This window comes from Spea bombifrons, chromosome 4, assembly GCF_027358695.1.
Source record: "Spea bombifrons isolate aSpeBom1 chromosome 4, aSpeBom1.2.pri, whole genome shotgun sequence".
In the NCBI taxonomy this organism is placed as follows: Eukaryota; Metazoa; Chordata; class Amphibia; order Anura; family Pelobatidae; genus Spea; species Spea bombifrons.
Genome location: NC_071090.1, coordinates 112,062,986 through 112,076,140, shown reverse-complemented (window position 1 = coordinate 112,076,140; position 13,155 = coordinate 112,062,986). Strand labels below are relative to the sequence as shown.

General features: G+C 52.7%; 1 protein-coding gene across 1 annotated transcript; it reads right to left on the bottom strand.

Moving 5' to 3' along the window:
- On the bottom strand, positions 1–7,780 carry SRRT (serrate, RNA effector molecule). Its single transcript, XM_053465061.1, has 19 exons — positions 7,696–7,780; positions 6,811–6,949; positions 5,981–6,109; positions 5,654–5,800; positions 5,240–5,428; positions 4,033–4,202; positions 3,702–3,943; positions 3,432–3,540; positions 3,191–3,348; positions 2,696–2,757; positions 2,483–2,561; positions 2,122–2,298; positions 1,855–2,028; positions 1,514–1,667; positions 1,117–1,310; positions 709–871; positions 526–615; positions 349–445; positions 1–261 (listed from the first exon to the last, which is right to left on the bottom strand). The coding sequence occupies exons 2-19, from the start codon at positions 6,927–6,929 to the stop codon at positions 186–188; spliced, it is 2,529 nt and encodes an 842-aa protein (XP_053321036.1). The 5' UTR covers positions 6,930–6,949; positions 7,696–7,780; the 3' UTR covers positions 1–185.
- Between the last annotated feature and the right edge of the window lie 5,375 nt (positions 7,781–13,155).

Genomic DNA, 13,155 nt, shown 5'->3' with positions numbered 1-13,155 from the left:
TTGTCCAGGGAATCAGTTTATTGACCAAAAATTTATATATTTCCGCTAACTGAAACCAGGGCTCCTGAAAATAATTAATACAAAAGTAACAAAAAAAAACAAAAAAACAGAACTTTGCGTGGATTAAAGAGCTTGGTGGATACAGAACACAGAGCAAAGGGGCAGTTAAAACACAAGGGGGGCAGTTAAAAGAAATCTACATCTTCGGGTGCATCCAGGTCTCGGTATTCAATAATGGCTCGGGGGTCACCTCTGATCATCCTACGGGGGCAGACAGAGAATGCATCAGAAGGGCAGTTGGAGTGTGAGTGAGAGAAAAGCCGATGCTCAGCCAGAGCTCATACTCACCTGTTGCGCGGTTTCCCGGGGTATAGTCCTCCCTGGCCCCGGAAGGCGTCGTAGGCCCCACGGCCGGCACCGTACGGAGCTGGAGGGAACTGGGGTCCTGATGGAGAGATGGGAACGCATTAACACGCTGCGCATGAACAGCAGGCGAAGCCACCGCGCACAAGTCGCTACACTTACCTCCGTATCCGAGGACCGGCAGCCGGGGCTGGCCGTACTGTAACAAGGACTGGTGTCCCTGATGGGGGTAGAGAAGTCCAGGGGCCAAAGCTGGAAGAAAGGAGACAAGGGAAGGTAGAGTGAGACACAGAGCGGGACGCGAGCCTCCGGCGGAGCGGGGAGCGGGGTGAGCGGCGCCCTCACCTTGAGCTGTGGAGTTGACCGGCGGCTGGACGGGTTTCACCTCAGGGAGCGCAGGCCGTTTGCTGTCCATTAAGTAATTATTGAAGAACAAAACTTCCTTCTTGACCTCCTCGATCTTCTCCGCGTGTTTGTTGAAGATGTGTTTGCGGACAAACTCCGGGCCCTGGCAAAAACAAAAAAAAAAAACACATGGCGTTTGTCTCCTTCGCTCAACAACCAGCAAGCCCCGGGGGCCCCCGCTCCAAGCCCGGCCCCATACGACGGGGGGCCCCCGCTCCACCTAACACAATTACCCAACACAGGTCATCCCAGGAAGCACAGCTTGAAGGCTGCAGCCGCTTCACACACGGTAATTACCCTGCACCAGATTTGCCCCTCCCCCCCTTACTTTTAAGCATTTGCCCTGACCTTGAACTTCTTGCCGCTCAGAGGGCAGAGCCACTTCTCTTTGCCCAGCTCCTGGGTATTGGCCACAACAAACTTCTCCAACTCCTGCTCCGGGTCTTTCTTCCCCATCTTCACGGCCTCCTCCTCGGAGAGCATCTCCCGCGCAGCGAACAGAGGCGCCAGCTTCTCCTCGAACGTCTTCTGCCACTCGGCCACTGACAGGAGCGAGGGTTAAAAAGGGAGCGTGCTGTATACCGAGTATCTATATACCCCCTGCCCCCACCCTGTATACCGAGTATCTATATAACCCCCCCCTGCATACCGAGTATCTATACCTCCCGCCACGGGCCCTGTATACCGAGTATCTATATACCCCCTGCCCCCACCCTGTATACCAACAGCTGCATGTAATATTTACCTTCTCCGTGTGACACCCGATTGGGGGGGACGGGGCCGCGCACGTGCATGATACCGCAGCGCGTGGGCATTTCATCCTCACTTGGATATTCGCAGGTGTTGTAATAATCAACAGAATGCACGATGCGCAGGTACAGCAGGAGCTTGTCGAGGACCTGGGAGGAAGAGACGTACATAAAACACACTGCTACACACCGGCAGCGCCCTACACCGCGCACACCGGCAACGCCCTGCACACCGGCAACGCCCTACACACTGGCAGCGCCCTACACACTACTACACCACACACCCCGGCAGCGCCCTACACACAGCTACACCACACCGCGCGCGCACAATACAAACCTTTATGAGTTTCTCATCTCTTTCCACAACTATTTCGGCGGGATTCCCCTCTTTGGGGGGCTCCGATTCAGGGGTCCTCCCCGTGCCCCACAGAAGCTCCTCCTCTTCTGCGTTGACCTCATCTATGAGGTAATCGGTGATGTTTTTGAGAATAGGATTCTGGCCGTTACCCTCCTGAAGGGGGAGAAGGAAGACGTAAGCGGTGCTGGAGAATTCACGGGGTTAAACATCCCTGCCGATGCTCCAATCACGCACATCCGCCCTTACCTGGCCCTCCTCGGCCCGGCTCCAGAGCTGCCCCCTCTCGTCCAGCACATGGATGAGCTTCGCTGCCAGTTTGATGTCGTTGCGCTGGACGGTGCGGTGCTGCGTTAAGCCGCTGATGTTGCGGACGCGCCATGACAGCTCCCTGTTCACGCCTGGACTCAGCTCACACTCACGGAGCTGCAAGAGAGCGGTGTAACCAATAGTCAGAAGGGGGCGGGGAAAGTGCCAGAAAAGGCAGACAGAAGGGGGCGGGGAAAGCGCCAGAGAAGGCGGACAGAAGGAGGCGGGGAAAGCGCCAGAGAAGGCGGCCAGAAGGAGGCGGGGAAAGCGCCAGAGAAGGCGGCCAGAAGGGACTCCGTACCCGGATATTCTGCAGGTTCCAGCAGATCTCTTTGATGTTAACGCTCCGATCAAAAGTCACCCAACAACGCCGGAGAAACCTGCGCAACCGGACAAAACCAAAACCATGAGTTCAGGGCTTCCCCCGCACGTTCCCAGCCTGTGCAGAGCGCTTGGGCGAGATACTCTGCAGCGCCGCGTGGCCCCCGCATACAACACGGTTCTATTAACTCACCTCCTCTCCGGCTGGGGATCCGACAGCGCAACCCTTAGAAATCCGGAATACTTCTTGAAGACCTACAGAGGGAAACAATTAATTATTCCTTCATCGATACGGAGGGCGTCCGCGCATGGAGGGACTGCCTACAACCTCCAGCGGGAGAGGGAGCGCTATGAAGAGATTCAGTCAATAGAAGAGGGCAAAGGAGGAACCAAGAAATATTTAATGGCAGATCGGCCCGCAGCCGGTCTTATTCAGGAGCCGTATGTCTGTCCCGTGCATGTTTAATACCCTCACTGCATTACCCTCTACCACTTCTGCTGGGAGGCTGCTCCACTCAACTGACATGCCAGCAAAACCTCTGGCCTCTTGTAACGTTTCTCCTCCTTTGAAATAAACCTCCCTCCTGTGCTTTAACCCCTTTACGTCTCTTCCCATAGTCATGGTCAGTAAGGTTAAGGGGGCCGCATGGTGGGTCACAGCTCAGGGTCTCGCGCCTGAGGGTCTCACCGAGGCGATTTCGGCCTTGGAGATGTTTGGCGCGATGCTTCTCATGAAGAGGGACAAGGTTTTGTGCAGAGGCCGCGGCTTCACGACTTCTTCCTTCTGCTTCTCTTTCGGCTTCTCCCCATCCTCCTCTTTCTCTTTCTTCTTCGGGGTTCCCTCCTCTGTAACACGGAGGAAAGGAGACGTTAACGGCGAGGCCTCGTGGAAGCACAGCGCTCCGCAGCCGGGGCCGGAGGGCACTCACCTCTCCCATTCTGCCCCGGCGGTTCCGGTTTCAGACTCCCGCTCTCTGAGCCAGACTCCGAGTCGCTGACGTCGCTGTCGCCGCTGTGCTTGCGCTTCCTTTTGCTTGACTGGAGAGAAAAACGTGTGAGGTCAGGGTGCCGGCTCACATGCACGGTATCTGGGCATATTAGCCTATATTACCACCTCTGCTGGGAGGCTGTTCCACGCATCTACCAGCCTCTCAATAAAGTAAGACTCCCTTGCTTCCCATCTAAGCCTGCGCACGTACCTTCCGCTTGTCCCCGTCCGCCTCCTCGGCTTTGCCCTCCTCATCACTGGGTTTCGGGGGCTTCTCTTCGGCTGCCTCCTCTTTCTCAGCCTTCGGGGCGGCCTCCTTCTCCTCGGCCGCCTTCTTATCCCCCTCCGAGCGCCGCGCCGCTTCCTTTTTAGCAGCCTCTCTCCTCGCCTGCTCTTCCTCCTCATCCAGAATCTTCAAGTCGATTTCCGTTCCCCCCTCCATCTTTATCACAGCTGTAGGGGGCCGACGCACGTTACAAGGTGAGTGCCGGGAATCAGGAGGCGCGCGACGTGATTGGCTAGAGATTATTGGGGGGTATTACCTGCATCCAGGACTTTGATGATGGCTGGAGCCTTGTCCATGTCCAGCTGGATATCATTTAACCAATTGTTTTCCATCAGGTACATGAAGGCGCCGAGCCGGGTGCGGAGGGCCGCCTGACACTCCTGCTTGTGGCGGCCCACCTCGTCCGGGTGATATTTGGAGCGGAACCTTTGGGGGTGGAAGGAAAGAAAAACGGGGGGGACAAAAAGAGCAGGAGAGAAGGGGAGGGGGGTAAATACAACGATTAGAGTTATAAGCCAACGAGACTCGCTCCCATACCCTCTCCAAAGCCTTTCAGAGCGCTACTTCTTAACCAGGCTCCTCCCACTTCATCCGCCCATAAACGCCTCTTCCAGAACCTGTGCGCCATTTATCCTTTTCCCCGGAACACTCAGCCAGGCATGGTCAGGTTCCGCTCGCTAACAGTGGTCCCTGAAGAGTAGGGGGGTCCCTGCCTGGTAACGTCCAAGCTTCGAAACTTAAATGGCGGACTTAGAAATGGACGCGTAAATAACATAAGTGGCACCGCGCACGCACGGCCAGCACACGACATATCTGGGGGGGTTCTGCCAGCTCTAGAGCACAGCCTCACGCGGGTCTTCGTCACTAAAGACCCCCCCTGCATGTTCTGCTAAAATAAATACCAACCCCACTAATCCCCTTCAACCCCCGAATCCACTTTCATTAAACTCGGCGCTGAAGCCACCCGCCCGCCAAACAGTAAAGCACAACCCATGGCCACCCCAAATGTTACCTGGTCCACACCGGGAAGAAGATTCGGAACAATATATTTATATTTTCACCAATATCCACGGGTAATGGTTTGATTTTTTGGTTTTATTTTGGGGGGGTTTTAGGTAATCTCTTCCCCACCGCATTCTGACTGGCTAGACCCTAAGACATTGGGAATCTAACGAAAACAACAAAAGGCCTGACTGACTAACGCCGGAAAAACAAAAACAAAAAAACATGGCGGCAGGAGGTGACTTCCTGAACCTTGAGCGGCTTTGGAGAAGGAGAAAAGTGTGTTTTCGGTTAAAGGATCAAATTATTATTATTAATGAATATAAAGAAACATTTTGCGTGAAGACAGTTTTAGAGATGAAGAGGTCAGGGAGAGCGGGGCGGGGAATGGAAGGGATGGAGAGGGGGGAGAGCAGGAGGAGGAGTAGGGGAGGGTTCGGCAGGGAGAGGGGGGTCCGTACCACTCCTCGTCCTTGTGGGCCAGGAAGAATTCCTGCATCTGCTGCCGCCGGAACTCCATCTTGTAATCGTTGTAGCGCCTCACGGCCTCCGTCTCGTCCACCGAGTCCTCCAGCGAGAGGAGGAACTCCTTGAACGTTTTCATGACCGGAGCGGGAGAGCCGAGGTCCACGTCGTGGAGGTTCCCCAGCCTGCGCGAAGCGGAAAGGGAGCGGTCAGCGGACGCCACGGGCCGAGCCAACGCTCACACCTACCAGACTGATTCCGCCCCATCACAGAAACCCATTATATCCCACTAAGCCATATGGCACCAACATGTTCCGCAGAGAAGTACAATGGACCAATGGGACAATGGACCAATGCTCTGGCCTGAAGCCGCCGCTCATTCATATACGCTCGGCCCCTCTGGCCCTCACCTGGCCTGGATGGGAATGCTGTGATGTTGCATGGTGTGCATCTCCGGATGGGCCCACGGCTGCGGGGGGCCATAGGCCGGACCCCCTCCCGCCCCGGAGTACGGCATATCGTAGCCGCTGTGATAAGGATCGCCGCCGTGATCATCCCTAGAAGAGAGGACAGGGGAATAAACGGTGAGCAGGCGGGCGGACTGCCCCCTTCCGTTACCGGGAGCACCGGCAGTCACATTTACCCGGACGGCCGTATCCCTCCCCAGGAAATAAAGGATAACGAGCCATCTTTTCTACATGGGTAACAGTACTGGCGTACAGCTCGGATATACCCACCAGTCCCTCCGCATGCGCTTCTGGGGCGGGCTGAGCTCGTGGCGCGGCGGGGAGAAGCGTTCCCGCCGGCTCCTGTCGTAGTCTCTGTATTCTCCCCGACTCCGCCGCTCGCGTCCTCGATCCCATTCCCTGCAAGGAGAGAGCATGATGACGGCCCGATACCCCGGGGCAGGGGGCACTGCCCCCCGTATATCTGTATACAGCGCCCGGGGCTGTGTGATTAGTGCGGGGTACCCATGTGTATATAGGTGTATACAGCGCCCGGGGCTGTGTGATCAGTGCAGGGTACCCATGTGTATATATGTGTATACAGCGCCCAGGGCTGTGTGATCGGTGCGGGGTACCCATGTGTATATATGTGTATACAGCGCCCGGGGCTGTGTGATCTGTGCGGGGTACCCATGTGTATATACGTGTATACAGCGCCCGGGGCTGTGTGATCGGTGCGGGGTACCCATGTGTATATATGTGTATACAGCGCCCGGGGCTGTGTGATCTGTGCAGGGTACCCATGTGTATATATGTGTATATAGCGCCCGGGGCTGTGTGATCTGTGCAGGGTACCCATGTGTATATACGTGTATACAGCGCCCGGGGCTGTGTGATCGGTGCGGGGTACCCATGTGTATATATGTGTATACAGCGCCCGGGGCTGTGTGATCTGTGCAGGGTACCCATGTGTATATATGTGTATATAGTGCCCGGGGCTGTGTGATCGATGCGGGGTACCCATGTGTATATAGTGCCCGGGGCTGTGTGATCGATGCGGGGTACCCATGTGTATACGTGTATACAGCGCCCAGGGCTGGGATTACAAGGCAGTGGCTGACCTGTCGCTCCAGTCGTCCCTCCGTCTCTCCTCTCTCTCCCGCGAGCGGTCGTAGTCGCTCCTCTCTCTCCGGAACTTGTCTCTGCGCCTGCGGTCGTACTCGTCATCGCTGTCCGCCATGTTTCACACGCTGCCGGTCGCTAAAGAAGATGCGTCTGTGATTAGGATGCAGAGAGACCGGACCCGACGTATGTTCCCAGCCCCGGCGTATGTGCCCAGCCCCGGCGTATGTGCCCAGCCCCGGCGTATGTGCCCAGCCCCGGCGTATGTGCCCAGCCCCGGCGTATGTGCCCAGCCCCGGCGTATGTGCCCCAATATACCCCCCCTCCACTACGAGGTTCCCTCACCCTGCATGAGGCCCATCACATACATCCCTCTCTACCCCAGTATATGCCCCCAACGGTTTCCCCGCCATACCGCCGCCCTCCTCAGCCTCCCTCACACCCGGTATCTCCCGCCGCTCTCCTCGGCCTCGATCACACCCGGTATCTACCCCCGCCATACCACCTCTCTCCACGGCCTCCCTCACACCCGGTATCTCCCCCCCCGCCATACCGCCTCTCTCCTCGGCCTCCCTCACACCCGGTATCTCCCGCCGCTCTCCCTCACACCCGGTATCAGCTCCCGCCATACCGCCGCTCTCCACGTCCTCCCTCACACCCGGTATCAGCTCCCGCCATACCGCCGCTCTCCACGTCCTCCCTCACACCCGGTATCTCCCGCCGCTCTCCTCGGCCTCCCTAACACCCGGTATCAGCTCCCGCCATACCGCCGCTCTCCTCGGCCTCCCTCACACCCGGTATCTCGACGGTGACAAACCCCCCTCCATTATACTTCCTATCTCCCCCGTATCACGATTTCTGCCTCGGTATAGCCCTCTCATTACATTGTATCCGCCGAGATCGCTTTCCTCCCGTCTTCGAGGCCGCGGTGCACACAACAGGAACCGGAAGGCGGTTCCTTAAGTCACTTCCTTCCCGTGGCGGGAAGGGGCGGGGGAACGTGGAGCTTTGGGATTCCGTCCCCCATCTTTGATAAGGGCAGCAGTGCCGCTGGAAGCGTGAAACGTGGAGGTATTCCTGTATGAATCGATATGTAGTAGTAGCGTGCTCGGGGTGGGGGGCTGGCCAGCGGCATTACACCGGTTATTGCAAAACTATGGACCGCCATACCCCCCTTGCCAGTAACAAACATGGCGGCCAAGGCGTCAAAAAGTCTACACTCAACGGAGTGGGACAACAAGGGCCCCTCTGGTGAATTTCCGGCCACAGGGGGCTCTGGGCCTTTAGGAGCCACATGGAAGAATAGTTCTATATAAACTAAAGAGCACAATATTTAAGATGAAATATAGATCATAGTGACGTCATCATTATCATTATTTTTATTACTACATTTATTGATATGGTGGCAGAGACCCTACTATTAACAATAACATTAAAACCGGCAACGTATAAGACGTAACGGTACAGAAATGTAAAGAGCTTGCAATCTATGAGCAATAGATATATATAATAACACACATTGTACAGCGCTGCGGAGTATGACGGCGATATATAAATAATAATAATAACACACATTGTACAGCGCTGCGGAGTATGACGGCGATATATAAATAATAATAACATTATACAGCGCTGCGGAGTATGACGGCGATATATAAATAATAACACATTGTACAGCGCTGCGGAGTATGACGGCGATATATAAATAATACCGTAATAATAACACACATTGTACAGCGCTGCGGAGTATGACGGCGATATATAAATAATAATAGCACACATTGTACAGCGCTGCGGAGTATGAGGGCGATATATAAATAATAATAACACACATTGTACAGCGCTGCGGAGTATGACGGTGATATATAAATAATAATAACACACATTGTACAGCGCTGCGGAGTATGACGGCGATATATAAATAATAATAATAACACATTGTACAGCGCTGCGGAGTATGACGGCGATATATAAATAATAATAATAACACACATTGTACAGCGCTGCGGAGTATGACAGCGATATATAAATAATAATAACACACATTGTACAGCGCTGCGGAGTATGACGGCGATATATAAATAATAATAACACACATTGTACAGCGCTGCGGAGTATGACGGCGATATATAAATAATAATAACACACATTGTACAGCGCTGCGGAGTATGACAGCGATATATAAATAATAATAACACACATTGTACAGCGCTGCGGAGTATGACGGCGATATATAAATAATAACACACATTGTACAGCGCTGCGGAGTATGACGGCGATATATAAATAATAACACACATTGTACAGCGCTGCGGAGTATGACGGCGATATATAAATAATAACACACATTGTACAGCGCTGCGGAGTATGACGGCGATATATAAATAATAATAATAACACATTGTACAGCGCTGCGGAGAATGACGGCGATATATAAATAATAATAACACACATTGTACAGCGCTGCGGAGTATGACGGCGATATATAAATAATAATAACACACATTGTACAGCGCTGCGGAGTATGACGGTGATATATAAATAATAATAATAACACACATTGTACAGCGCTGCGGAGTATGACGGCGATATATAAATAATAATAACACATTGTACAGCGCTGCGGAGTATGACGGCGATATATAAATAATAATAACACACATTGTACAGCGCTGCGGAGTATGACGGCGATATATAAATAATAATAACACACATTGTACAGCGCCGCGGAGTATGACGGCGATATATAAATAATAATAACACATTGTACAGCGCTGCGGAGTATGACGGCGATATATAAATAATAATAACACATTGTACAGCGCTGCGGAGTATGACGGCGATATATAAATAATAATAACACACATTGTACAGCGCTGCGGAGTATGACGGCGATATATAAATAATAATAACACACATTGTACAGCGCTGCGGAGTATGACGGCGATATATAAATAATAATAATAACACATTGTACAGCGCTGCGGAGTATGACGGCGATATATAAATAATAATAACACATTGTACAGCGCTGCGGAGTATGACGGCGATATATAAATAATAATAACACACATTGTACAGCGCTGCGGAGTATGACGGTGATATATAAATAATAATAACACACATTGTACAGCGCTGCGGAGTATGACGGCGATATATAAATAATAATAATAACACACATTGTACAGCGCTGCGGAGTATGACGGCGATATATAAATAATAATAATAACACATTGTACAGCGCTGCGGAGTATGACGGCGATATATAAATAATAACACACATTGTACAGCGCTGCGGAGTATGACGGCGATATATTAATAATAATAACACACATTGTACAGCGCTGCGGAGTATGACGGCGATATATAAATAATAATAACACATTGTACAGCGCTGCGGAGTATGACGGCGATATATAAATAATAATAATAACACATTGTACAGCGCTGCGGAGTATGACGGCGATATATAAATAATAATAATAACACATTGTACAGCGCTGCGGAGTATGACGGCGATATATAAATAATAATAATAACACACATTGTACAGCGCTGCGGAGTATGACGGCGATATATAAATAATAATAACACACATTGTACAGCGCTGCGGAGTATGACGGTGATATATAAATAATAATAATAACACACATTGTACAGCGCTGCGGAGTATGACGGCGATATATAAATAATAATAATAACACACATTGTACAGCGCTGCGGAGTATGACGGCGATATATAAATAATAATAATAACACGTTGTACAGCGCTGCGGAGTATGATGGCGATATATAAATAATAATAACACACATTGTACAGCGCTGCGGAGTATGACGGCGATATATAAATAATAATAACACATTGTACAGCGCTGCGGAGTATGACGGCGATATATAAATAATAATAACACACATTGTACAGCGCTGCGGAGTATGACGGCGATATATAAATAATAACACACATTGTACAGCGCTGCGGAGTATGACGGCGATATATAAATAATAATAACACACATTGTACAGCGCTGCGGAGTATGACGGCGATATATAAATAATAATAACACACATTGTACAGCGCTGCGGAGTATGACGGCGATATATTAATAAGTCCCGCTCTTGGATGAGTCACGTGAATGAAGCCGACAGTGAGAATCTTCCCAGGAAGTTGCCCCCGGGGGGGGGGTTATTAGGTGCAGGGGGGGTATTCCCCGTGTCTCCGTGGTGGGCGGTCCGCAGATAACTCCGCCCCCGGTGCGCCCGTGTCGTGCTGTGAGGTGTGTTGTTTGCGGGGGGATTTTGTGTTCGTTGCTCTGAGTGTCGCCCGGAGATATTTGGCTGGAATCCCCTATTTTCGGTACAGAGTGTTGTGTTAGCAGCGGGGAGGCGGATCCCTGGCAGACTTCAGTGTTCAGCTTGTGAAAACATTAAAGGGACGGCCTAATGTCCCCCGCAGCCCCCCAGTGACTCTGTATTAAAGGGACGGCCTAATGCCCCCCGCAGCCCCCCAGTGACTCTGTATTAAAGAGACAGCCTAATGCCCCCAGCAGCCCCCCGGTAGAAGGAGCCCCATTAAAGAACACCAAGCAGCGGAGTCTGTGGGGTTTTGCCCGGATGCCCCGGTGCCAGCTCTGGGTGCCGGCTCTGCCCCATGGGAGGCCGTCCTTCACCCCAATCCCTATAAAGGGCCACAGTGCAGGCCCGGCTGCTGCCTACCCCGGGGCAGTGGGGGCAGAGCTGTAAACACTCCCGAGTTCTATACATATGTTCTTGCCGTGTGATCCCGGCGTGTACAACACGCAATGAATCGCCGGCGGCCGATATTCAGGTAAGTTGGCGGGTATTGTTGGTGGGTATCATTATTATTATTACACAGGACCGGGACATATGGTGGCAGGAAGACGAAATGGCTGAGAGGACAGGACTTTGTTAATTAGACCTGAACGGGGTGGAAAAACAATGGATTTGTTCACTAAAAGCGAGACAAAGGCTCCGTGTGTGCGGCGGCCGCCGGGACGCCGCTGCAAATAACTCTTCTATTGTCTGAACGCGTTAATATTTCCATTGCTTGGTCATATCGAATGAGGCGTTGGGGCACCTCCAACTCTGGGCGGCAGATCATAAACCACCTGGTGCTGCTGCTTTCACAGGAATCATCCCCCAATCACAGCCCGGCGTGCGCTGATTCCTGTCTCCTATCCACCCTGTGTCCCGTAACATCAATCGCTGTTATTGCCACGGCAGAAGCTCATCACAGCCAGGCACTGCAGACTACTTTCGTGTTTGCCTTTTGCTGCCTCTCCTGTGACTCTCTTTTGATTGGCTCGTTGAATCGGGACCCCCCCTACTCGGTGAGGGTCTCAAACCCAACGTGGCCGGTTAATGCCCTGGTCCAGCAGCTATGAGGAGACCCACGGGGATAACGAGCTGCGGGGCTGGCGCATGCCGTGTGTCTTGTCACCAGACCCGGGAGTCAGGATATCGTGTTTTTCGTGGGGTGGGACCCTGGCCAGGTCTCCTGACCGCGTTTGGATCCAAGCTCCGGAGTGTTTCCTGGCCCTCGGCCCAGAGGCGGATGAGGAATGCAGCCGAGGAACACGTTCCTCCAGAAACCTTCCAGGCCACGGAGGAGTAATCACAGCTATAGATGATTGATGGCGGCAGCCCGACCCCCATCCAACAGGAAGTCCTTCACTGTGACCTCTACAGGGGGGGGCTGCTGTACCGAGGTAACCCAACTCGCTAGCACCTGGGGGGGTTCCTCCGGAGACCCTTCTAGATCCATCAACTATGGGAGTTATGGGGAGGGGGCGGCATATTAGAATATATGTCCCTTTCCTCGACTCATGTGGACCAGTGGACTCCTACGGTTGGGTGGGATGCTCTTCATGCCGCTCACAATGAAAAAAAGAGGCAATGGGGTAAATGGGGTAAAAAAATACTTTATCAGTAGAGTTACAGTATATTCATTTGTATTCACAGTGGCCAACACTCACCCCCCCCCCCCCGGAGCCACGTTCCTCGCGTGGTAAACTAACGGACACTTGTAGTACCTTGTAACGCGACCGCGGAATCTCACCGTAAGACCGTAGCCAGTTCCACCCCCTGCCCCCGCGCTGGTAGCATCCAACATGGCAGCCAATGTTATGTAAACCCAGCCCCTCCGGAGCCCCCGGCATCATACATTGTAATCAAGCAGCATCAACGAATATTCATGAGGGGTGTCGTACCCCTAACCCATACCCCGACCATACAGCCCCCCATCTAACCTCTCCCCCGACCATACAGCTCCCCATCTAACCCATACCCCGACCATACAGCCCCCCACCTAATCCATACCCCGACCA